The following is a 27363-nucleotide window of genomic DNA, read 5'->3' as shown; positions in this document are numbered from 1 at the left end:
GCAGATTTCTGGTTTGCCCTGGTATTGGAACCTCTTTCAACAGAGACAGAGAGGCTCAGAGCTAAGGCAAATACTCTAGAGGTCACAAGTGGGGCAGGCTAATGCTTTGACAAAACTCCTCTGTTTAAGTTGTTAAACATAATGGTTCTACCCTTACTCACCTGCCTAAAACTATAGGGTAGATCATTAATATGAATGGGTTTGGTTTTCCAAAGCGGGAGCCACATCCACTTCGATATCAGTAAGCAGAGCCTGCAGTTTCTGTGCCCAGTGAGGAACATGAAGTTTGGTTCTAGCTACACACCTCACTGTCCTCAGAGCTTCAAAGAAGGTAGGTGCACACTGCCATGTGCATCTGCAGGAAATAGCCTTCCTGATCCTTCCGACTCCATTCAGGAGAAGATTCCCCTCAACCCCACTGCAGCCCATGAGAAGAAACTACTTTCCTTCCTTGTCCCATTTTCTTGCTTCCTTTACACTACTCTTTCCTGTTTCTTGCCCTCTTTCCCCATTTCCTGACTTCCCTTCTTAGAGAAACTTTTACTCCTTTGTATCACCTGATACAAAGCCAATGGCATGACCTTTAGAACAGGAAATGAAAGTAATTCCATATTCTTTCTTCCTTCCTTCTTCCCTCTTCTTTTCTTTCTTTGGGATTTTCCAAAGCACTTTAGGGTCTAAAAGTAGGTCTCAAAGCCTTACAGGTCAAACAGCCTATATGACTAGTGATAGCTTCATTCCCATCTTTGCGGTCTCCAATGTCTTAGGGAGGGGATTACAGCTGACAGTGCTGTCTTATCCTCAGCTCTACAATTCCTTGGCATCACATCTTCACCTATGGTCCCACCTTCTACTAGGTAACATCAAGGTTTTGCTTATGTCAAAATTAGGTCTTTCTAATATAAAAATTAGGGCTCCCTGTTATAGAGAGTTCCTGAATCTCTGAGGTGAGATTTTCAGAGAGAATTTGGCTCAGGTATAAAAAATCCTGCCGAAGCTCTGATGCTTCTATTCATTGACCCTCTGGTAGGATAGTACTGAGCACAGTGGTTCTTTCTCATCCTCAAGTGGTGCTGGACAAGATACAATTCACTTCACACAGCTGTCTGCCCACCACAGAACATGAGCCCCACAATAAAGACTTTATCACGAACCTGATCCAACAGCACACTAGAGTTTACCCATTTAGATTTAAAATCTTCAGTATTTCCCAGCTTGCATTTTGGTGTCATACCTTGGCATTTCCCAAGTACACCCATCAGGCCACTGGAGTCTATTTTCAACCCCCCAAATAAGCAACAACACAGCCCTCTCCAAAAACATCCAAGTGGCTATATCACAGGTAAAATAAAAATGCTCTTGATTAGTCACTCTAGATCCCCTTGAGAGTGACCAGTTAAAGATGAAGTATTCACACTTCTTGAAGGAAAAAACCTCACTCTTCCAATTCCACTGAGTGGGTGAGCAAAGAAAGCAAGTGGAAATGAAATACAGAAGAAGTAAGGTTATATTTGGTAAGAGTTCCTTGCCTATAGGGTTAGGAGCTTTCAAATTAGAGGATCTAAGAGGTCATGGCTCCCCCTTTCCTTTTTTCCAGGTCTTACTGGCTGGGGAAAGTGTGTTCAGTGTTCAGCCTCACCTGGTTATTTCTTCTTTCAGGGCAGCAGGGTCTGCGGGGTAAAACTTCACACGGAAGCACATGGTGAATGGAGGCTGGGCTGCAGAGAACGAAAGGGGCCCATCAGGGAAGACCCTCTCCCAGAAGATGACTGGGCTCCCCTCCCCACCAGGATGCATAGGCCTCTGAACCATCCAAAGAAAATCCTCACATGTTTAGGGCCAACTTATACTCAGAATAATGGAAAATTACATATGTAGTCCAAGACTTACTACACGTGGGAAGTTTCATTCCACCCTCCCTGGGGGTGAGGCTTCAGTCTTTTCACGGAGAATACTTACATCTCAATTGCTTCACCACAGATTTTGTAAACTCCAACCAATGCTGAAACAAAGAACGCAGAATAAGAAAACCCTGATGAGAAGCAATGTCAAATATAACTAGCCTAGGGTGAAAGCAGCCCAAAAGCTTGTGAAATATATGTTTGGAGAGTAAAGAGTGATATGATTTTCTGCAATAAGCTTCCCATGGAACCAGCTGTGAAAGGGGGAATAGTTCCAGCTTCAGATGCCATTTGTGGACTTCCCTGGAAATGCCACCTTCTAAAGCTGGGTGCCAAAGTTCTGAGCCATGTTTCTGGCATGCCAGTACACAAGTGACTGCACATATGTGTGGTAGGGACAAAGCCCCACCAGGCTTGAATAGAGAAATGCTGACTTTAGTGGATAGTGTGTTTGTGTTATGCACCAACATTTTTCTGGCAAGGGAGTGGAGATAGAGGCTACTGGAAGCAACTCTAGAAAGAATTGACAAGTGGGAAATTCATAAATGGCAAGAAGGCAGGGATGGCTGGGGTATATTTCATCTTTGTTTGAGTAACATAGATTGCCTACCCTTGTGCTAGAGAACAGGTATCAGGATTCCTTGGCATCCAGGAATGTTTAAAGTCTAAGTCTCAAAATAATTAACCACACTAATGTGTAGGATAGTATCCTTTTTCCCATGGATTTTCATAGGGGCAGGATATAGTAGCAATACATCTTTGGGGGAAGGAAGCAAGGAGACCATTTTTTTTTTTATCTGTTTCTCAATTCTACATGGGTCCTTTATAAAATTAACTATTGATGTTTATTGCTTTTATGCTAATCAGGAAACTTGCCAATTTGCAGAGAGCTAGAACTGCTGTTCTTTGGGGTTTGGTTTATGGGAAGTAGCTTAAAGCTACTAGATGTAAGCTCTGTGGGGGCAGAAAACTATCTGTCTTGCTTACCACAGTATTACAGTGCCTAGCACAGTGTTCAAAACATAGCTGTTGAATGGACAAAGCAACTGGGTCCACACTTCCCTCTTTTCTAGCTACTTCCATTTAGTGTAATGTCTTGGCAGAGTACTTCCTCTGGAAGGAAAGCAGCCAGGGCCATGCAGACAGCATCCTGGCCTCCCTCAATTCCCAGCTCTCACCTTCTGGGCTGGCCCTGGGTCATGCAGTTAATGGACCCACTAAGAACCAGTTCTTCCATCAGCTCCACATGAATAATCTGGGCTGACATTCTGCTCTCTTGCTTCCTCTGATCTGAGCTCCCATGAGGCTGGCAACTCATTATAGCCACTCAATGCGGTGAAGAGGTCCTTCTCACATTACACAGCCCACCGCGGCTCAGCTTCACAGGGAAGCAAAGGCAAGTGATGAAATTGTACAGAAACAACTGGGTTCCAGGCTGTGCCTGTGAAGACAGAGGCGGCCTTTCTGTTCAGGGCACACTGGAATTGTGTACAGTGAGGGTAACATAGCAAGTGTCAGGGACTCAGTAAACAGAATACCCCTCAACATTAGGCTGATAGATTAAAAAAAAAAAAAATAAGCAAAGGAAGATAGAAATTAAGAGGAATGACTGTGAGATGCATTATCAGCAGAGGGCAGATGGAACTGAATGACTAAAAGGCCATTCCCCTTGGCAATAGATGGGCAGAAAACTTCAGTTTGTATTGTTAGAGTTCAAGAAAGGACTGAAGCAGGAGACAGGAAGGAGGTGGAAGGACAGGAAGGAAATGGAGTGCTGTCCCAGCTTATCCAAGGGATTTTAAGGGTCTGGCAGAGAAATTTTGAGAAGACCCCAAGAATATGGTGATGGGCAGAGTTGCCTTTTACAGCTGCCTGGCTAAGTCTGGGTCCCAGAATCACTAGCAAACCAGTAACACGGGCTTGGGGAGGAGAAATCAGAAGAAGAGGAAAAGAAGATTCAGAGAGTAGGGTTTCCTCCTGTATTTTGGTGAATGGCCAATGTGGCACACTCTTCAGACTGGGGGCTTGAAAGGGTGCAAAGGAGCCAAGCCAGGAACACTGGGGAGGAGGAGTGAGGGCAGTTCCTCTAGGAGATACCAAGAGAGTTCCCACACACATGGAGACTCCTGCAGAGCAAGCAGTGATGTGGGGATGAATGTGAGCTGAGTTCAAACTTCCTCATAACCCAGGTAGGAGACTTATTGTAGGGCTTTACACCCTTGGGAATCCAGGGAGCTCACCTCCTCCATCTCTTTACAGGTCCATTTCCCCTCAGGTACTCTCTCGAGCCTCTCTGCTCTCCTTAACCTCTCCCTCGAGGCACAGACACTCAACTTTCAGAAGCTATCAGGCATGAATTCAGCATGGATTCTAAGAAACTACATAGGCTCTAGAGTCAAACAGATCTGAGCTCAAGACTGGCTTTGCCACTTACTTTGGGCAAGTTACTTAACCTATCTGAGACTTTATTTACTCATCTGGAGAATGGATGTTATAATTGTGGCTACTCATTTCATTTGTGTTAAAGATTAAATGAAATAGCATGTGAAGCTCTTAGCTTAGTGCCTGATACAAATCAGTTGAAAGAACTAGGTTTCTGCTCAGTGCAGAGCCTGGCACACAGTAGGCACTCCATAAATGTTTATTTCTCCTCTTTTGCATTTCTTTTTCTCTCTCTTTAGCTCCTTTTCCTTTTAATCTTTATCACCTCCACATAATCCTTTATTCTCCTCAAGCACATTCTGACCTAACTAAAAAATAATGATCAGGATACATTTTGCCTTTTCTCTTCCTATACTGCCATCTCTGGGAGATAAAGAGATCTTGGGAAAACTGGCTTTCCTTTTTAAGGAGAGAAAGAACAAACAGAAAAACACCATTTGTAAAAACAGTCCATCATTATATAGTGAATGGGCACCTATAGCAGGGGAGGACATGTAGCTTCCTACATGTTTCATGGCATTTTTTGTGGCCTTGTACTATGGTCCAGAGCTAAGGACACATTTATGTCAACAGAGTGAAGCCTTAGAGAGTGAGGGGCTGATCTCATATTTACTTCCCAAACATTGATGGTGCTCAAAACTCTGCTGGAACAGGAGGAACAAAATGTCAGTGAACAGGGGACAGGGCTTGTCAAAGGAAAGGGATATGGCCCTTTAGATTCTTTCCTAATGCTTGTGTGTTTAGTATACAACACTAGAGGTAACCTGGAAGACGAAGTGGCTGAGAGAATCAAAGAAAAAATAGCACTTGACTCTGGCATGGTAAGGGGCTTATCTATTCAGTATCTGTGACCCTGGGCAGTGCCTGGAGGCTGTGCTCTCTGAGGCTTCAGGGCCTGCCATGACAACAGAGACAAACTCCATGTTTGGAGCAGTGAAGGAAATCCTTGACCCATGAAAGGAGGGTGCTTTGGGATTTGTGATGATAACATTTTTAGAGATTGGTAGATAATTGTGGGTGGTGAGCAGGGGTATAGAGAATTGAGTCATAGAGGCCTGAACATGAGGCTTCTGTATATTTTCCCACTTCAAGGGGGATGCCAGAGAGTACAGCCCCACAGAGAGCAAAGGGCAGAAAAGCAAAAGTCATAGAAAATGCAGGTGTCTACAAGCAGGGCAGGCACTATAAACCATTAACTCATTCACTCACTCATTCATGCCTTCAGGAAATATTTACTGAACATCAACTCCATTCTAGGCCTATTCTAGTTACACAGGAGATAGTATTAAATGATATAAAGTCCATGTTCTCATGGAAATTATATTTTTGCAGGGAGCACAGATAATCAAATAGGTAATCACAGAAAGGTATAATAAGTGCTATGATAAGGGTAGTAGAGGGTACATGGGGGCTCATAGGAGGGCCCCTAATACAGAGTGGGGGTTACAGAAGACATCTTAAAAGGAGTAAAAGTTTAAGCTAAGACCTTAAGTATAAAAATGAGGTAGCCAGAAGAAAGTATGAGTGTGAAGAAGTGAGTAAATGGAGAAAACTGTTCCAGGCAGGAGAAGTGTATAGATGAAAGATCTGTAAAGAAAGAAGGCACGACCTGTCTGGAGAGCCATGGTATTGTCTGGCTGGACTACAGCAGCGAGGAGACAGGTCAGGAGAGATGAAGCTGGAGAGATGGGTAGGGGCCTGAGAACAATGGACTTGTTCCTGCCCCAGTCTAGACTATCACAGTCCTTGTCAATGCCCTATGTCTGTAGAGCTGCCTGTTTTGTAGGTTGTATGTTGAGCAAGAATTGCAGGATTTGCAGGACTCTGAAAAGCCCATTTCAGTTTTGTTTTATCTCTGTCCTGCCTAGATTGGGTTTGTACGGCACCTCAGGTGGTGCCCTTCCTAACCTGATCAATGTAGTTAGCCCATTACTGAAAAGCGGGCAGGAGAGGCTCTTGTTACCTGGGCTCCAAGACCACAATACTAGTTCAGCTGCTCTGCCTCCAAATGGGCGAATTTGGGCAAATCACTTAAGTGCTCTAGGCTGCCATTTCAGTATCTCTCTCTAGATGTGCTCTAGCTAAGGTGTCTTCCAGGTCTAAAGATATGATTTGAAGAGATGACATCCAACTGTAGGACCTGGCTAGTCACTGACTTCTAAAGCTAAACTCTGAATATGACTGACTGACTATTCAAGACGTCAGGCGTATTGACTAACCCTGTCCTCATTTTGTGCTTCGAATAGTGACTTACCCGCTGCTTATCTGGGTCCACAAAGCGGATCCCAAAATAGTCTTTTTCAAGTAGGTTTAGGTGGTGGCAAAGAAGGTCAAACAGGTACTGGCCTTTGGCATCTCTCTGCAAAAAAAGAAAGCTCCATTGAGAAAAGAATGGGCTTCTTCAATGTAACTTTGTTTTTATAGTCATTAAAAATTGTTTATAACTGTTGCACGTGGATAGAAAGGGGCACATGTCCATAACTGTGTCCTCTATATAGTGATGCACTAGATATTTTCTCGAATTCTGAGGCTTTTAGCACCTGGAAAGAGCCCAAGAGCCATTCCCATGACAAAGATGTCAGAGATGTCAGTGTAGAGTCAGCTAAGCTCAATCTCTAATGAACAAAGTTTTCTTAAGCTAGTGGGAGTAAGGAATGTCTGTGTGGAATACAGTAGTAATCACACCAAGTCCAGCTGGCTCTGCCTTTAAAGTATGTCTTGAATCCACCCACTTCCCTTCATCTCCATTACTAACTCCGTAGGTCAAGCCACCACCTTCTCTCACTGGACCACTGCCATAGCCTTCTAACTGATTCTCTGCTTCTGCTCTTGCCCTCTTCAGTCCACTCTCCACACAGCAACCAGAGTGATCGCAATTTACACATAATGTCTTTTTTGCTAGATAAGTAATAAAGGCACATTGCAAGAAACTCAAACATACCAAAGGATATACTACGAAGAGTAAAGTCTCCTTTCCACTCTAGTCACCCTGTGCCCCAGTTCCTCTTCCCAGAAGCAAAGCATTACCAGCTTCTTGTGTATCCTTCATATGAAATTTTATACATAGGCAAACGTATATGTGTGTGTGTGTGTGTGTGTGTGTGTGTGTGTGTGTGTGTGTGTATGAGGGCACCTCAAAAAGTTCATGGAAAGATTTGTATTATCTTTTAATTCTATTTTTCCATGAACTTTTTGAAGTACATCTCTTTTTAAAACACATTTGTAACATTTCTATACTCTGTTCTGCATCTTGTTTTGTTTTTTCCCACTTAGGATATCTTGCAAATCCTTTTATAGCAGTACATACAGATATGAAGGACATAAACAGGATAATGAGATGGAAAGTAACTGGGAAGGGCCATCCTACAGGGGAAGACCTATAGGAAAGGGCCATCCTACAGGGGAAGACCTATAGGAAAGGGCCATCCTATAGGGGAAGACCTATAGGATGGCCCTTCCCAGTTACTTTCCATCTCATTATCCTGTTTATGTCCTTCATAGAACTTACAGTCTGTAATTGTTTTGTTCCATCGAAAAAACAACCATATTAGCAGGAGCCTGGGATAGAGATAGCCACAGGGAAAATGTGCTTCTGTGGTGGAAATCATATGGACTTTTAATAAAAAACCTGCCTTCCATAAAAACAACTCATTATCATGAGCTAGCAGCTCAAATGCACTTGTAAAACTCTTAGCTGGAAAGAACCCTAAGTTCAGTAGATCCAGCTTCAGAGTTCTCCTGCTACACAAGAAGAAAAAGGAAGCATGGCTTTTCTTTTTCAGTAGTTACAAAACAAAACCACAACCCATTATACAGTCTCTATATCTATATAAAAAAAAGGATCTTTCTCTGGTTATTTCTCAGCATCTGGTGAATCCCCCACCTCCCCACCATGAAGTCATAGTTCCCTTGGGTTCGCATTTACCAGTGGTAGATACACGATTTTGAGCTACAAGGCTGTTGCATAGACTAATGAGGAGAAGCATTTTCCTTTGCTGTTTCTCCAAGGCTGGGAAGTGGAGGTAAGGCAAGTGGGGAGAGAGGTAGGAACAAAGCTCCTTCTTATAGCAGAATTCCATGAAGTTTAAACTTCCAGCAGAAACACAAAGGCAGAATCAACTCAGAGCACTGCTGTGGCACCTTTCACAATGGTTGCAACATGCCCCTCTCTTGGGGTACTCATACCTGTGGCTGGAGGAGCAGCCTGAGGCAGCCTTCGGGTACAGTCACATGCAGCTAAACCATCATGAGGGGCGCTCCCTACAACGAGCCTTCGGCAGGGGCAAGATTTTAAAAATTTTACAACTTCCTAGCCTCCTGGGCCCTCTTGTGTTTTCAGATACCAGCTGTGTCCTAGGATACCCTCTCCGTGGTCTCCCAGCCCTAATATTTTGTGGCAGCCAGTCTTTCCTTTCGGTGGATGGCAAAGCCCAGGGAGTTTCATTTTCTCTTCTCTTTGCCTACAGTTACCCTGGTGCTATGGCTAAACTGTGTGTTGTGTGCTGAATGTTGTGCCATTGATTATACCAGAGAAACAGGCACTTGCACTGACAGGTGATTACTGTTTAGTCACAAAGTCAGAGCCCCAAGCCTAAGGATGTTTGTCTTCAGGACAAGTGAGCTGAGGAAGAGCACCCAAATCCTTACCCTCCAGCTAAACTTCTCAGGTTATTCTCTTCCCAAAGACATTATTGGGTCAAAATAACTTATTAAGCACTGTCAAGCTAGGGCTAGGGCTCACAGACCTCTCAAACCCATTGTACAGACTGGGTCACAAACCCTTCACATGCAGGTCCATGAGCTAGGTAATAGGAAAAGATCCTGGGAGCCGTGGGTAAAAAATTAATAGGCTGTATTCAGAGCTAGGAGCAGCCGCCCTAGTGGCCTCCCAAAGCATCCTGAAAAGTGCCATGTATTAGAACCATTAGTCCTTTATACTTAGGTCCATAACCCAGGACACCCGGGTGCCCATACACAATTACATTAGATAGTAATCAAGGAACACGTGGGCGCACGTGGATATTTACAGCAAATGCTCGGGCAAGATCTGGAACATCTGAGGGGCCCTGACCATTTTCTTATATTTTCCCTACAAGCACACGCTTTTAAACTTGTTTTTTATGAACCACAATAGTACCTACACATATTTGAAAATAACAGTGCAAGTACATACAAGCCATTTATTCTCTCCATATGGTGCACAGAATGATTCACGAACCTCAGGATCATTCTGCAACTCTGAGGTTGGGAAAATTCCTTTTCTTGCTCCTCCGTGTAACACCTGGTTCTGGTTCTCTGTGGTTTGCCTATTCTTAAAGGAAGGGACTCAGGCAGCAAGCAGTAAGCAATCTTCAGCAAGTGACCTAAACTATTCAAGGTTAATTGCATTTTCTCCCTCAAAATCAATACCCTTGGGAAGGAAAGAAGCTTTATTTTAACCCATCGTGGAGGGGATCAATCCCAGGAACTCTGGCATGGTGCATCCTGATGAGGGGAGCTAACATGTAGAAATACCCCACTCATTAGGCTTCGCTTTGTTAAATTCTGCTTACTTGTGAGGCACAAAGATTTTAAGTGCAGACTAAGTGAGGTTTGAAGAGGACTAGAATGAGCACAAATTTCTTTGACTTGGTCCACCTGCTGTTAAATGGGAGCAGGTCATGGTTTTAAAGGCCCTTAGAGAAAGCAGAGGTAAAATGAAGGGATTACAGAAAGTAGGTACATGCAGCCCAAAAGTGCAAGAGTCCAGGGGTAGAAGAAGTCCACACCAAGACTAGGGGGCCTAGGGGAGAGGGCAAGAGCTGAACAAGTTGTCCTCAGAGCCCTGACAGGGGAGGAATAAGCACCAGGGATGGGATGGCATCTCAGCCTCCATTCTAGCTTAACTTAATATTTAAATTTCTTTAGGCCAGTGGTTTTTTGCTTTCCTTATTAGTGTCCTCTAAAAGCATGTGTGTGCTGGGTTCAGGAGCAGATGCTGTGTAAAAGCACTTTGATGTTGCAGAGGAAGAGCCACATTAGCTCATCTTCTCAGGGCCATGGCATGAGTAAGCTGAGCAGAAAAGTATGAATCAATCACTGGGGTGTGGTCCCCGCCCCTGCGGTCACACACTGCACCCAGCCCAGCTTTCTGAGGCAGAGGGAGGGTGAGGGACACATATGCTAACAGCAGGGCCCCAAATTTCCTAACCTCAGCACCTTCCACACTAATTTACATTTTCTTTGAAGGGAAGGAACCCTTGCTGAGCTCCCGGCCCAGGAGCCCACTTTTCTTGCTTAGTCTTAAACTAACAAAATCTGTCCAAGAACTGCTGACACTGCAGCTAGAAGAGCAGCCAGCTCACTCTGGGAGATTAGGAGACTCATTCCAGGGGGAAATGCAGAGATGTTCATCTGCAAGCCATAATGTCTTGTATAGCAGGTTGCCACAAACGTAGCAGGGCCACAGCTCAGCCCTGCCCAGGTACTCCCCTCTCTTCCCTACTCTCAGAACTCAGCAAGAAAGATGGGAAGGACAGGGCCTACGCAGGCACTTGGTATCCAGACTAGTGTCAGGAGGCTGCAGTAGGCCAGGTGTCCACGTGGCTGCTGGTGGAGCGGCCAAACCCCGAGGGAGGGAAATAGGAGTTCAGAAGAAGAGAGGATTGGTACTCCTTAGCCACTGTTCTCATCAAATCCTTAATAAATGCAGCAACTTCTTTGCCTCAACAACCCCTATTCTACATGCAAATTGAGAGAGCCAGGGTGATTTTCATGATGCCACATAGATATCTACACGTTCCGATGCCAGGTGTGGTGCCGCAGGGAGCCCTGCTGGCAGTCCTCACTCAGGTCACAGAGCTGGCTTAGCTCATCACCACATGGTGTGGCACGCAGAGGACATGCACGTGGGGTGGGGAAATCACATTCAGTCTGGAACATGGAGGTCAATGTGTGCAAGTATATGTCATGGGAGGAAGGACTAAGTGTACTGTCAGCACAAATGGCCCAAAACAGACTCAACAAGGACAATTAAGACCCTCTGAGCAGAACCTTCAAACCTGCTGCTGTACAGCTTGTAAGAGCAGGGCTAAGGAGAAGACTAGACTTACTGAGATATCAGTGATGATGCTTCAATAGCCAAGGCATCTCATTCCTAGGTGGACTTTTTTACCCAGTGAAATTTCAAGGAAGAAGAAAAAAAAAACAGAAAAACCCCAGCTTGGTCTGAAGAAAAGCAGACAACTTGTTCATCATTCCCATGGTGAGGCCACTTTTACAAGTAAGGTGACTCTTAGAAACATCAATGTGTCTTGCTATTGATTGAATAAATTTTGGTTGTATTTTTCCAGCCAGTGCTGAATATCTCAGTGGACTAGTCATGTCACAGCTGTTACAGAATTACTAGAAACTCAGCCAGGCCTGTTAGAAAAAACTTAACTTTGTATTTGTGTGAAGCTCATATTCTCTTTCTCTCTCTCTCTCTCTCTCTCACACACACACACACACACTCTCTCTCTCTCTCTCTCATACAACTATGTTTCTCACACAATGTTGCTTCAGATAACTCGTAAAGAAAGTCCAGAATTTTGGGGCAAATTGGAATTCCCCTTGTCCACAACCCTAAGGACAGTGTGACAGCTCATTTTTTATTGCCTTTTTTTTTTCTTTGCCCAGGGCAAATGCACATGTTATTTGGCAAATCTGATAATTTCTGGAGATGTAGGGAGTGGCCTGGGTGACCAAGTTCAGGAGAAATATGATAAGCTCACTGGTTCTCATAACCCTATCGTTATTCCTCCAATTACCCTCTGCTTCACAGAAAATTGTTTATTGGCCAGCACTAACATATGTGATGGATCCTGAGGTGGACACATCCCATAAATAAAAGAGGTCAGGATTTTTACGTCTTGGTGTACTCTCCTTTTCAACTACCCTATCAGGTCACTCGTGTTCCCTAGAAGTTGAGGCAGAGGTATAGGCAGCAGAGAGGGAAAGGGCTCTGGGAAGGCAAAGGCTTTGAGGATGAGCACCAGACTGGGAGTCAAAGCCATGGTCTGCCACTTTGCAGTTTGTGACCTCAAATCCATAACTTAATCTGTCTGAGCTTCAGTTTCCTTATCTATAAAACAGGGTTAATACTACATCTCTCAAAGGATTATGGTGAGGCTCAAAACAAGAGACATAATATAAACAAAAACCCTATGATTTTTTTTTCTTTTCTTTTTTTTTTTTACCAACTTCCTCTGCCTTTTGTGACCTTTTCTTCCACTAGGATGAATAGACTTGAATACTACATGGCCTTAGCAATGTTCTCTCAAGAAATTAAAGTCCGTTCCTCCCAGGATAAGAACACATGGGTGGATCCTGGCTACATGTCCACCTTGCAGTGCCCCCAGCTTATGGGAATGGCCACTATTTTGGAAATCTGCCCCACGGGGCTCTCAAAGAACAGATTTGCATCTTCTCCATGCCCCAAGGTTATTTTTCCCAGACTAGATCAAAAAAAGAGAAGATATCAAATATATACAATCAACCTAAACCCCCTTCGATGCCTAGCAGCTTCTACTCAGTGCCACAGAGACACAGGCAGAGCTGCTATTACACGCTCCTGACACGTTCTCTGAGAAGGAGGAGTTGAGTGAGGTGGAGAATGAGATATGGCACAATTCCAATAGACATTACAACTTTTAATGCCTTGGCTTTAATTAGAATAAAAAGAAAAAAGTATTTGGTAAAATGTATTTCAATAAATTAACTCTAGAGCCTCAATCTCTCTCAAAAATAACAGATTCTCTCTGGAGTTATAGTTACAGGAACTAACTTGTAGCATCAGACTCTTACCCATGAAATCCCCAGGTGACGGCACAACAATATGTTGGCAGGTTACAGGGAGAGGATGCACAAGCGAAACCCAGAACCTCTGGAGTCCAAAGTTCCCAGAACATGCCCAGTCACACACAGCTGCTGGCATCCTAGGACAAGACAGGTCATTCTCACCTCAAAATGAATACCCTTCTCATTTCTGAGAAGGATGACCAGGGCCTACCTTGAAAGCCCCGACAGAATCTGAGGTAAGGCCTTACTCTTGGTCTGTGATCCCACCGGTGGTACAAAGTAGGAACAACTTCACTGGAACAATACTGAGAGTCCCAGTAGAGAAGTGAGACAGCTGGGGCCAGGAGCCACGCAGATGGGTGGAGAAACAGTCTACTGTACAAACGCTAAGGCCTGCGAAAGCAGTAGAAGAGGGAAGGGAGGCCAGATAGAAGGCAGACATCTACCTCACTCAGAAGACAGAGTTTCCTTAATAAATAGCAAATTTGAACCCATACCATGCTCTGGACCAGTGATTCTCAAACTCAAGCCTGCATCAGAATCACCTGGAAGACTTGTTAAAACACAGATTGCTGGGCCCTATCCCTAGAGTTTCAGGCTCAGTGGGTCTGGGGTAGGGCCTGAGAATCTGCACTTCTAATAAGTTCCCAGGTCATGCTGCTGTTGCTGGTCTGGGGATCACTGCATTAGATCAACCGCTCTCTGGCACCTGTTGGTCACCAACAGCTCTTGCAACCAAGTCTGCATGGATAAAAGAGAGGAGAACTGGATAGCTGAACTCTACCACAATTCAGCTCTGTCAGCACGATCCTCACTTCCATTAAGCTTCCACGTTTTCATATACTGAGTAACAATTTCAGAGCATTAGGCTTGTGAGTTAAACACTAAAGAGAAACTCTGCTCCTTAATGCCAGGTTTTCAAATTCTGCCTTTCAAGATAGGGGGAAACTGCCCAATTCTGGCTGGAAAGTTCAAGTTCCCAATTACCATTTACTTACAATGGCTAACTAGCTCAAAAGTCACTGCACTTTTGCCGTGAACAAGATCATCAGACAGTAAAGCTGGCAGTTATCATCAAATCTAGTTTAGAGAAAGAGCTCCCCTTCTCACCCCAGTTCTGCTGTTAATAGCACGGAGTCTGTTCCGGAACATTTCCTGTCCTGGACTCTAGGCTCTCTTGTCTAGGAGATAGGGCTGGAAGCTGCCCCAGCCCTCTGCCTGCTGCTGCCTCCTCCTTGCATCTGTGCTCCTTAAGGCTTCTCAGTCAGCTGGATTCTCTCCCAGAAAAAGGGAGAGAAAGAAGGCTTGTCATGACAGCCAAGAGGGAAGTCTGACTGAGCAGGGGTGGGTACAGGACATATGCCCTAAGTACGTAGTTCCATGTCAGGGAGGCAAGTCCTCCCTGTTCAACTTTGAATAGAGAGTTTGGAGGAGGGGAGTGATGGAAGTAAGGAAAGGCAGATTCTGATTGTGATCTCTTGAGCAAGTCTTTTTTTTCTCTTTGAGCCTCAGTTTTCCTTTCTGTGAACGACCTCATGTCCCTTTATGTGCTCAAAATCTCTGATTCTGTTATTAGTTGATCAGAGTTATCACATCCAGGTCCAAATGTGATAAAAATGAAGATTAAAAGTTTTTTGTTTTTTTTAAAGAGTAATTGGGTAGCTTTAACAATATAGATTTTTAAGACATTTATTGCTAGTTTAATTAATTTAAAAAACTCAGGACCATTGCTCAAAGTAAATGGAAGGAGTAACTAAACAGAATCCATTCAATTCTAGAAACTGCCTCTAGCAGGCCTGAGTCAGTGAGCACTATTATGTGCCACTACAATCCTGCTATGAGACTGATGGTCACTTTACATTCCATTATGAGTGATGGAAAATCCTACCAGATCATCCAGTACACATCTCCAGCCTCACACAATAAGGGTTGTTGCAGGATCTTCTCAGAGTGGATCCTGAGACTAATACAATCTTTTTTTTTTTTTTTTTTTTTTTTGTCGTTTTTTCGTGACCGGCACTCAGCCAGTGAGTGCACCGGTCAGTCCTATATAGGATCCGAACCCGCGGCGGGAGCGTCGCCGCGCTCCCAGCGCAGCACTCTACCAAGTGCGCCACGGGCTCGGCCCCTAATACAATCTTTTGTCCTTCTCAGGCCTACTATTTCCTAGACGATAACCCAGGTGGCATTGGGTCTCCTGCATTTCTATATAGGAGGGCCTTAGGGGTGACAATCTGGCTGATGTGAGGGTGGGGAATAAAGTTTTATTGGTATGGCTCTGTATGTAAGATCGAGAACTCTTCAACTGTCAAGATAAAGAAGGGATAGGGACTGACAGAGATGGGAAAGGGCTGCTAAAGTGTCCCTTCCAACCTCATCCCAGCACTATCCCAGACATAACCAGAGCGGAGTGTCTGAACTTGGGCTGAGGTAGAAGCTAAGGGTACACTTTGAGATGAGTGCCCTTGGTCCCTGAACTTATTAGTTTCTTAAGCCTTCTCCCAGATGTGATATGTCAGTGGCTGAGTAGCAACAGGTGTCTCTTGGTCTGTAAATAAATCTTGCGCTTGGAAATATATCTCCTAAAATGCACTGTGGGTTGGGGTGGGGTGGGGTGGGGTGGGGTGGGGATGACCAGGTCATCAGAGAGAACCATGGTTCAGGCTTTGCAGTGTGATGGAGGAGGCAAGACTTCTGGAAGTGTGTGAATGCTCCTCCTGCAGTTTTTGGGCAGAAGAGTAAGGATGAGTGGAGGAGAGGCAGGAGCCTTGAGCCCAGCAGGGCCCTGAGGCCTCTGGCACACTACTGTCATCTTTATTCCTCTGCATAGCAAGGCTACAAACACTGAGACCAAGAGTCCACTGATGGCTGCACAATAACACTGGTTGAGATTCACCACTGTTGCTTTTCCCCCCACAGATTTGTCACCCCTCTTCCCCTGGGTGATGGAACCACAAAGGATTACTCAAAGCCCATCTCTTCTGAGCAGTGAGAAGCCCCAAAGTGGTTAATCTCCTGGAACCCTCAAGAGTGAGGCATTCCTTCCATTTGGGAAATTAACCCCGAACTGGTGTTCTCTTCCTGCATTTATTCTCCAGCCCAGGAAATTACAGGAAGAGACCTAGGTAGGCTTAAAGGTTTAACAAGTTTAACAAGAGAAGCTGGTAACATTCAGTAAAAACAAGTCAGATGACATTCCATTAAGGCAATTAAGTGATCCACCAACAAAAGCTTGATCTTAGCAAACATTCCTTCTTAAAGCAATTTCCCAGTATCTTTACATATCAATTAGTAACCTGTCTTTGAGCCAGCAGCCTTGCTGTGTTACAACTCTTTATCTTACAACAGAGACTCAATAGCCTGGGGAAAATTTCCTGGTTTTTGTAAGGTCAATATTTGAAACTGCAAGGCTTTGGAAAACCAGGCCCTGTGAAGTACATATGCTTTATAGTATACTCCACATCTCCCCTATTTTATTTACTTAAAAAAAAAAAGCAAAAGCTATAGATCAGGTTTTTACAGTTAAGACAAAAAGCATTTTGTTAAAGCAAAGTTAGTATCATTTAGCGTGGCAAGTCCTTTTAATTTACTTCAGGTAAAGACTGATGATGTCTCTCAGGGCAGCTGCCGCAGCATCATTCCAGGTGCTGTGAATTGGGTGTAATTACCAATTGATGAAACTCCAGAACAGGATTCTGCTCCATATGTCCAGAGAGTTTGTTAATGTTAAACTGTCCAGGACATTACTGCTTTCAGAGCCTCTAGCCTTTTGTAAGATTTTTGATCAATTGCAAGTCTTTTGTTTAAGAGCAGGATGTCTCATCTGAGTTACAAACACCCTCTTTAAGGCCAGGAAAATTTAGAGAACTGCTTTTGTAGAGAAGATGTTATTTCCCCTTTTATGATAAAGGCTTACCTCATAAAAGCATTGATGATCAATATCTTGATTGAAAAGGTTTTACCTTTTCCTTTTTTTTTTTTTTAAATAAGTCCCAAATCGCTAATCTTTTGTCCCATGTGGGGGGGGGGGCGGGGGCAGGGAGATGAACAGGAATCAAATTAGGGTAACATAAAAGAGGGGTCAGCAGCTTAAAAGTGAGACATGCTATCTTATATTCAAAGTTTTAAATTATATCCTGTTATAAAGAGAGAGAGTTAATTTTCATTGTACTTATAAAAATAGCCACATTGCCATAATAATCCTAAGGATACTTAAAGTTATTAAATTTTGGGGGGATCAAATAGGGAGAAAACAAATACTTTTACTTCTGTTTTAAATGACATTTTACCAAACTGTTGTTAGTTATAGGTAGCTTAAGAGAGAGAGAGAGAGTTTTCTTACATTAGGAAAACAAAACATTAGGAGAACCAGCAAAATAAGGAAATTGTAAAAACCCATAATTCTTTTTAATTAATTCACCAATTAACTTTTTTTGTTTTGACCTTAGTGAACAATTTTACAAGCCCATCAGTTTCTTTATTAGAATTTTGGAACTTCAATTTAAAGCTATGAACTCAAAGTTTGTCAGGAAACTGTACCTATCAGAGTTTTTTCATGAAATATTTGAAGACATAACATTTTAAAATTATAATTAAACCAAGATTATGACCAGTAGCATTTATATCAAGACACAGATATTTAAGAACCTTACAAGATTTTGGAACACATATCCATAACATCTTCAGTACTGATGATGTTTTTTCATATAGTTTAATTTATTAAATGAGCCAATTAGTTTTGATACATTTTTTATATACCCTTTTAGAAGTTCCAGGGCCCTTGGAATTCCCCAAAGTTAAAGTTAAAATGTTGAGCTTTCAGAATTTGGTTTTGGAAAGTTTTGTTAAACAACAAAAGGCTTAAAACATTTAGTTGAATAAGATCACAAATTACTACAAAAAATAAAAACAAAGTGACAAAGGGTTCAAAGGCAGAGAGCACAGGAACTTATCATGAAATAAGTTTTTTAAACCAGTTATCTAAAGGACAAAGAAAACCTTTTACAATTTTGCATCAAGAGCAGTTAAGTGAAAAGACTTTAGTAATACTGTTTGATTAGTAAACCCAGTCAGCAATGTGCGTAGATAAGAACATTTTTACATATACAGGTTAGTAAATAGGCGTCCACTTGTCAGAGCAGATTACACAAAGCCCAGTTTGAGTTTTAGCTGTTTTTACCAAATACATATTTATGGTTTCCCAGCCCAAAACTTGGTGTATTAGATTTATACCCTTATCAGTTAATGTTAACAAGGGCCTATGCGATATTTGGCATAGGTTTTTTCTTACTAGCCATTTTGGGTACCAAGGTTCCATGTGGCATATGGAGCCATGTGGAGTTTAAGACAGAGGGCAGTATTTACAAAGATAATGTCTAAAAGATACTGTTTCTCCCAGCATGGCCAGGAGGCAGAGCTGAGATAACGAGGAGACATACTGACCTAGAGACAGATTTAGGTAAAAGGTTTAAATCAAATTTTGAAAATATATTTATTTTGTCAAAACTTTAGAAAATTTAAGTCACGTGAACCTGAAAAGTATACTTATTTATTTAATGAGCACACATTAATTATAAGCCAATTTGGTACCATGCAGGCACAGAAACACATACAGACATGAACATATAGACATAACATACATTTTACATATGCATAAATGCAGACATAAACAACAAGAACAAATAAGGATCTTATAGGTTTTGTTCAAGATGTAAAAAAGGTTCACTAGTACAAAGGACAGTCAGATTTAGATTGTGTTTTTTCAAAAAGACTTATTGGTGAGGCCTCACCCTGTTTAAGGTAACAAATTTACATTGTAAAGCAAAGTATGCAAGCCTTTTCAAGAAGATGCAGAAAAGATTTTCTTTTAAGAAAATAGCATAGAATTCTATCATAGGATTTTGTGAAGAAATATACAGACAAGACTAGAAGAGAATTTATAAGTCTGTTTAAGATAACCAAGTGGATGCCAGAAAATTTGAAACCATCTAGTTAAACAGGTAGATTTTAGTCTAGTTTTTGTTTTTTAAATGGGTTACTGAGCTAAAGAGCTGAGCCACCAATCAGAGATGAAGCCATTTGACTCTTGAGGTTTTTAAGAGAAGAGCAGTAGACCCAAAAGGGGTCTGGTTGGTGCCATGGCTGCTTTTCTTCATAAAACTCCAGAGTCTTCAGAGCACATGCAGTTAAGAAAAGAAGCACTGCTTTTAACAGAAGAGAGAAGCATCGTGCAGATAAGAGAGAAAAACATGCTCAAACAATACCAACACTGTAAAGAAATATTAACTTCCTTTACTTTAGATTGTCCAATTTAAAATTTTCTCAGTCACTGGCGAAGATTCAGTTTTATCCTTTTTTGGTGACATAAACATGTCTTAGTTTTTTGTTAAGGTCATGGATAGGTCTCAGAGCAACTTGACATGATTCCTAGTTGTTAGGTGGGAAGCCTTAAAAAGACCCATTGCGTAATTAACCAGTGACCAATTTGTCCCCAATTTTTATGTTAAGGCTCCCTTCCTTGAGATATCAAGGACATGGTTGTTTAATATCCACTAACAGTTTTACAAGCTGACATTCAGTTACTTACAGCCTGCTGCCTTAAGGAGACATTGGAGTTGTAATGTATGTCCAGTCTCCCCTTTTGTTAATGAATTATCCATATTTTAAAAGTAAAGAGAAGGGAAAAATACCTTCGGGGTTGAAAAGACCTAACTTTGACCCGCCGCAGGCATGCAATCGCTAATCGAAAGCCAGTTGTGATTCCCTTACCGGGATGCAACTCCCTTATTAGGGACTCCCTTGCCGGGATGAGTCAGACGTCCTTTTCCTCTCCAATGCTTGGCAGGTCAGTCTCTGATCCGTGGAGAACTTCCTCACACGGGGCACCATTTTGTTGCTCTGCCCCCCACGGATGTCACCCCTCATATGAAGTACATATGCTTTAGAGTATACTCCACACACCACTGAAAAAATTTTGCATATTTTCTGCCAACTAAATATTATGTTATTTGAAGGCCAAAAAAAAATGGATGAAAACCATTGGGAAAAACACTCAATTCGGTATACATCTATTGAGGGCCTCCCCTGGGTGAGGAACTACCTGAACAATCTCAAGGTTGCAGAGATAGGGAGTTTAGAGATATCTGAAAAAGTGACTTGGGAAAAGTCATCTTCTTTTCTCTGATCTCATGGCACACACTGTCTGTTCCACCTAACTGCCCTATTGCTAACCTTCCTGTGTTCACATCCACTCTCTTCTCCATCACTGGGAGAGATGGAAGCATGGTATCCAGTATTTGTACTCATAGTCCACAGCCCAGTACTTTGCACATGATCCTCAGGAAGTATTTAATTACTTACTAAATGAATATGAAGGGGCTGAGTGAAACCAGGGGCTCCCAGCCTAAACTCCACTGAATTCCCAGAAAGATGCCTGCAGTGCAGCCTAGCTCAATAATAACTGCTTGTGCCACTGATGCGAAGTTATGGGAAAGCAAAACACAGCCATGCTTCCAGGAAGGTCTCAAACTGGGTCCTTGCCATTGGAAAGGGAATTAAATGCTCAATACTGGAAAAGACTAATCATTACAATTGCTTAATTATATTGATGTAAACCTCATAGCCAAGTTCTTTTCAGGAAGTTGATGCTGAAAAATACTTCCATGCTCCTAGGCTCATGTGGAATAGGATTTAGGATGTTTTTAACTTCTTGAAGTTATCAAATGCCTTTCTGTAGGCAAGTTCTACATAGCTCTAAGGATTTCCTGTTTTCCTTACAGTTTTTCTGATGCTTTTCCTTTCTAAAATATGTCCTGACACCTTGCTAAGGTACCACAGGATCTTTGAGCTTCAGCACCACAGGTCAACAGGTAACTAATGATAACACAGGACCGGATACCTGCCTTATCATTTGTCACAGGTCAGGTTCCTCAGGTAGTGGAGTCTGGGACAGAGTTTAGCATGCAGGATGTTTATTAAGAAGTGCTCTTGGAATCAGCATTCATGGAAAAGAGGGGAATAAAGTTGGAGTGAGCAGAGGGAGAAGCTGAGCTGCGATGTAGGTTTAGTGTTGGCAAGGCTGAACCATGGGGAGCTCTGGAGCTAGAATGACCCTTTAGAGTTGTTTTAAGTTGAGCCGAGATAACCAGGCCTTTTATATGCTTGCCTTGAGCAGTCACTGGGTAGAGCATCAGAATCCATCACATCACTTTTGACAGAAACCCAAAATCATTACTACCATTTATTAAGAGCCTATCAAGTACAAAGCGTTCTACAAGCATTACCTCTAGTACTAACAACAATTTCACGGGGAAGGTTCTTATTAATCCTATTTTATAAAGAGGAAACTAGGGTTTAGTAAAGTTAAATGACATGCCCAAGACTACACAACTAGTATGTGGGACTCAAACCCAGGCCTAACTTGTTTCCAAATACTAAACTCTTATCCTTTGATTTTCTTATATGGTCCCTGTAGAAGAACCTATGGCTCCATCCTTCTATGAAGTTTTAGGTTGGCTTTATAATCTTCTGACTATATGTCTAAATGTGCAGCTATGCAAATATATAAAGCCCATTGCTTGAATTCTTTTCTGAACTCATGGATCCCTTAGATCTGGGCACTATTAGCCTGCTTCAACCAGAAAATCACTCCTGTTGGAAACAATACAGATACTGAGCTTCTCCATGAGGGCCCACAAAGGGGGAAATCCTCAAAAGCTAACAGGAAATGAGCAACTTAGTCAACAATATTTGAAGATTATGAAGTAAAAAAAATGAGCAGCATTTAAAGCCAGATTTCCTCTCACTTTTTTTTCTTCTAGATTTTTTTTTTTTTTTTTAAATCAGGACATTTCCTAATTTCTATTCTGGAGATTGGATGTCAGCTGGTAACCAATCCCAAAGCCCCCAGATTGGGGAGCAGATAAGGCAGGAGCCATGTGTAACATGAGAAGTTACATACACCCTTTCTATATCCCCAAAGGCTCTTATTAATTTTGTTCTTCCTTTGCACACTCCAGATCTCCCTAATCTTCAGTGTGACATGTATGGGCTTAAGGAAGTCATCAGTTCAAGACAAGAAAAACTGCTGCCTCAGGAAGAAGATACATCATCGGCGAGTTTATTTGGCCCTGTAGGTTTTTCTCCCCAAGAGGAGTGTATTTTATGTAGTTCTCTGGGGTGTTCCTTTTAATTTGTCAAAGATGATTACTTAGAAAGGCATGTGGCATCAGACCATGTAAGATGCAAAGTCAATGGAACAGGCTCTAGAGCAGCCTCCTCAGTGAATTCAAGTCATCTCTGCACTCCAAGTAAGAATTCTTTTGAGGTTCTATTACTTACACCCGTTCTTCCTGCCCAGGGAGACTGTAGAGATAAGGAATGGTGCGATGATTCCTTCAATTATCCGTTAACTAAAGGGTGAACCTTATTTTGGGGTAGGGGAGAATCTCTCTCAAATTACAGTGGAATGGCATATGTCATACAGAAGTACAGGGATAGTCCGGTGAGAGCAAGACTATCAGAAAGATCTTACAAAGGAAGTGATTTACAAATTGAGTCTTGAAGGATGCATAGAAGCTTGCGGGCCTAGAAGTGAAAAAGCAGCAGAAGGAATAGCCCAGCAGGGCATGTTCTAGGACTTTCAACTAATTGCCCTGGTAAGTCTGTTGCTGAAGGTCTGTTGCATGAGATCAATATGGAGAGATCAATATGGAGATGTAGACAAGAGCCAGATGGTAAATGATGGTGTACACCATGCTGAAGACTTTCTGTGGGTGATGGTAAGGGGTGGAAATATCTTAAGTAGGAAAGTGACTTGAGTAGATTTCATGTTGGTGGAGGAGGACTGGAAAACAGTAAGAGAAGCAGCTAGGAGAGCAGTTGGGAAATCATTGTAACAATCCAAGTGAGCTATAATGGGCAATAAGATAATGACAATGAAGATAAAAATGGGATGGATTAAAGAAATATTTAGGTGGTAGAATAAACGGCATTTAAGTGACCAGTTTGAAGAGAGAAGTGAATGAGAATTAGGAATGGAAGACAATTTCTACAATTTCAGTTCAGCAAGAAGGCTGGGAGAATAAGTTGGAAAGCTATCTTTAAACTGAGTCTTATCATGATGACTTTGGTCATTAATTCTTTTGAGGCTCTGACTACTGAATTAATTAAATAATAAGGATTTCTTAGATCAGTCATTACACTGACTTATTTTTAGAGCACACTGTTTGGCAAATCCTATGTTTTAAAAAACTGCTAGAATACATTTCCTTCTTGTAGGTACCAAGGATGAAGTCAATTATCAAAGCACAGAAATCATGTTTGTATAAATAGAGACTTGCACATGTCTTAAAACATGTTTTAGATGCTCTTCTAAGATTCCACAGCATTCTGGGCATACCCTCTCAATATGCCTCTCAGAATGTTTTAACTATCTACTAGTTTGTCATGAGGGGCAGGGTGGGTGGTATAAGGACTTTGTTTTACTCCTTCTGATAGACCCAATCTTTAAACCATAACGGGCACTCAAAAAATAAGTAAATAAAAGCTGAAAAAATAAAAGTAGTAAATTATGTCTAACAAATACCATTCTAAGTGGTCTTTTCCCAGAATGGTTAGCAGAACGGAAACTAATTCTGCACAGAAAACTAAGAGTTATGCTCTTGTTGACTCAGCCAAGTCTCAGCACTAACTTCAAGTTGTACATATTGCTGATCATTTTCACTCCAAAAAGAGTTAATTCCAGACACGAAGTACAATTCATCTGAAGATTTAGCCCATCATCAGGAGCTTTGGAGGCAGTATTTTCTCACCTCTAAGAATCTTATTCAGGAAAGATACTAAGAGAATTACTAGCGCTCATATTTATTGTCAAATGAGCCACGACGGTCTCAAAATGTTTTCACTTTAAGTTGAATCCCAAAAGCCTCATTTTGCATTTCTCTAACTTAGGGATATTGTTAGAAAAAGCCAGGCTTGCCAGTATAGGGGTGGAGGGAGAGGGAAGGAGGTAATGTTTCATCTTTCGTTCTTCTGAGTTGAATTAAATAGTTTAAGTTAATCATCTTTGATCTGTCATTAGATTTGTCCATATGCTTTTAACAAATTATAGCTGCTTGGAATTCACAATGTAAGAATGTATGAAGGTCAAGAATGTGAAATCTCAACTAATATTGAAATGATAGCCTAAAAGACAAAAGTCCCTCAGACATCTGCCCCCTCCCTTTTCTAGAGCAATCTAGTACAGGGGCTACTGCTGAGATGCAGACATTTCCAAATGCAGCAACACTGAAACTCATTACGAGTTTTATAACAACTTACTTTTCAGAGTCTATGGGGCTTTGACAATCTAAATTTAGTTTTGCTTAATGTAATGGCTTTAAAGAAAACAGATTTTGTCTAGGGATTTATAATCCTATTCTTCCAAAAACACACTTACCATCATTCATTTGGAACATCGAAAGGGAGGAAGAGACAGGAAGAGGGCCAGGATTACTTCGTAATATCCTAATTCTAAATGTTTATAATGAAACAAAATTTTTGTTACTTTCAATGACAACATATATAAAAGTCAAAATTTAAATGAGTTGTGAGTAATTAGGTATTAATAACAACACACAATACGCTTTCATGAGTAAGAGAGTTCCACAACAAAGAGTACTTTAATATTAAGGATTAAGCAGACCATCTGTATATTTCATAACACTTTTCATTCACCTCTGTACTGAGTGAAATAGTGTCCCCCCAAATTTGTATCTACCTGGAATGTCAGAATGTTACCTTATTTGGATATAAGGTCTTTGTAGATGTAATTAGTTAAGATTAGGTTACACTGGATAAGGGTGGGCTCTAAATCCAATGATTAGTGTCCTTATACAAAGGACATACGGAGACAGAGACACACACAGAGCGAAGACAGTGTTGTGAATATGGAGGCAGAGACTGGAGTGATGCGGTCACAAGCCAAGGAATGCCAAGGATCGCCAGAAACCACTAGGAGCTGGGAAGAGGCAAGGAAGTCTTCCCTAGAGCCCTCAGAGAGAGCATGGCCCAGCTGATGCCATGATTTCAAACTTCTGGCATCCAGAAGTGTAAGAGAATACATTTCTTCTATTTCAAGCCACTCAATTTGTGATTATTTGTACAGCAGCCCTAGACAAATAACAAATACAATCTCTTTTTCAGGGCAAAAGTCCCCACTTTATGAAGCCTTTCCTCACCAAATCTGGCCATTGGGACCTCTCTTCCTACTCACAGCAACTTACAGACTTCTTTATATTGCATTTGTGGCTCTCCATGATTTACCATCTATTTATCTTTTCAACACCATGTCCCAGTGGTCATTCCTCTCCCTGCACCCTAGTTGCCTGCCACACACTCATTGTTTTAGTAAAATCTGGCTACTTAACATTCCCCAACTGTATTAGTCCCTTTCTGTTGCTTATAACAAAATACCCGGAACTGGGTGATTTATAAAGGAAAATGAAGTTTATTGCTTACAGTTTCCGAGGCTGGGAAGTCCAAAGTCCATCTGCTGATGGTGACAGTGACCCAGGAATCTAACTGCAAGATGGTGGAAGCAGAGAGAGCAGAGAGGGAGAGAAAAACAGACTCTTCCTCTACTTTTAAAGCCCTCAGAACCACACCCCTAACCATCATTTTTAATCCATTCACTACTGCACAGTCCTACAGTCCAATCATCTCTTCAGGGATCCACCTTTCAATTATTGTAATAGGATTTCCCACCCTCTTAACAGTCACAGTGGGAGCCAGTTTCTAACACTTGGGAGACACAATTCAAGCTCCAATGAGTTTTGGGGAGACATAATTCAATCCACTACACCAACCAATCTCTGTATTTTCTCATCTCTGTGCCTTTGGTCATGCTATTCCCCCTGCCTGGAATATTCTCTTCTGTCTCTACCTACCAAAATTCTAGTTAAGCTTCAACATTTAGACCAAATAGTACAGACTCCATGAAACAGTTTTCTATTTCACACCAGAATTAATTTTTCCTTTATTTGTATATTATTTTATCATTTACAATATTCTATTTTGTTACTATTTGAACTCCTAAGCTCCATAAATTCCTTAAGAAAAGTGCTATTTTATTTATTTATCCTAGTAGTGTTCAAGCATATATGTCGATTTTTCTTACTTCCTATGGCATGAACTATGTACAGAAGTCCTTTTGGCATTGAATGTGGCCTTGTGTTAATGAATGGTTTCATATACGTTAGCTTCCCTGTGATATTTAAATTCCTCATCACCAACATCACCAACAAGGTATTCAACCAACTGGTTCAGAAATGACACCCTCCAAGATCAGAGCTCTTGAGGGTTCTTGGTTCACAAATCCTAAAGTCCCAGATACTTATGAAAATAATATTTTTCTAAACTAAATGCTCAATAAACCAAGAATTAATTTTCATCATTTAAATATTTTTATTTATTTATTTATTTTATTGATGACTGGCTGGTAAGGAGACCCAATTTTCATTATTTTAAAAATGAGATGCTACCTGAAAAAGATATAAATATTATTCAGAAGTCTTGATTCTTTTAGGCTTAGCTGGGCTCCTTGGAGTCTGTCCCATGCATGCATATAGTCAAAGAATCATCCAGAAATTTGGGCAGAATTTATGCAGAGAATTTGGGGCTCCCCTGTCTGCCTCTGTCCTTTCTGGGAATTTCCTCCTAACTTTCCAGCTGCTGTGGTTGTCCCAAAACTCTGACCTCTGTGGGCTTGATAGAAACTGTAGGCTTCTGTGAATTTTAATAGCCTTATATGACACCAAATAGGACATGCCCTCAAGCTAAAACCCATAAAAGAATGGGGAAGCTCACCCACTACCATTTCATTCTTCAGTTTCTGTCTGCTTTTTATCATGCATGCTCCAGTAGTGTTAGTATATTGCTTTTTAAATTTTACCCAGTATTTATAGGTATCTGTGGGATACTTGGTTCAATCAGAAATGCCTGACTATTACAGAAAGCAGAAACTCCCTTCATTAAAGTTTTTGGTGTCATTTATTTTTAATAAAATTTTTTCCTGAACTCAAAGAATGAGAAAGAGTACTAAAAAAAAGCCAAAGTCATAGACAGTTGTAAGCAGAAGGGAAATGATTTAACTTACTACTCGGGAAGTCTCAATTTAATTTTTTTTAAATATGAAATTATTTTTACCTGTTACATTAGAATATCA

At 41.6% G+C, this 27363-nt stretch overlaps 1 protein-coding gene across 4 annotated transcripts in view; it reads right to left on the bottom strand.

Moving 5' to 3' along the window:
* Positions 1-27363, bottom strand: part of FRMD5 (FERM domain containing 5) — a 348443-nt gene that overhangs the window by 39582 nt on the left and 281498 nt on the right. For 3 of the 4 annotated variants that reach the window (XM_063090981.1, XM_063090980.1, XM_063090982.1), the window contains exons 2-4: positions 6598-6702; positions 1960-2002; positions 1640-1718 (exon numbers count right to left, since the gene is read on the bottom strand). In XM_063090981.1, coding sequence (XP_062947051.1) covers positions 1640-1718; positions 1960-2002; positions 6598-6702 — 227 coding nt within the window. Of the gene's footprint in view, positions 1-1639; positions 1719-1959; positions 2003-6597; positions 6703-27363 lie in introns of those variants that run through there. The other variant, XM_063090983.1, reaches the window with a different exon arrangement.

Source organism: Cynocephalus volans, chromosome 3, assembly GCF_027409185.1.
Source record: "Cynocephalus volans isolate mCynVol1 chromosome 3, mCynVol1.pri, whole genome shotgun sequence".
In the NCBI taxonomy this organism is placed as follows: domain Eukaryota; kingdom Metazoa; phylum Chordata; class Mammalia; order Dermoptera; family Cynocephalidae; genus Cynocephalus; species Cynocephalus volans.
The sequence above is the reverse complement of the archived record's forward strand: the minus strand, read 5'-3'. Positions and strand labels throughout refer to the sequence as shown.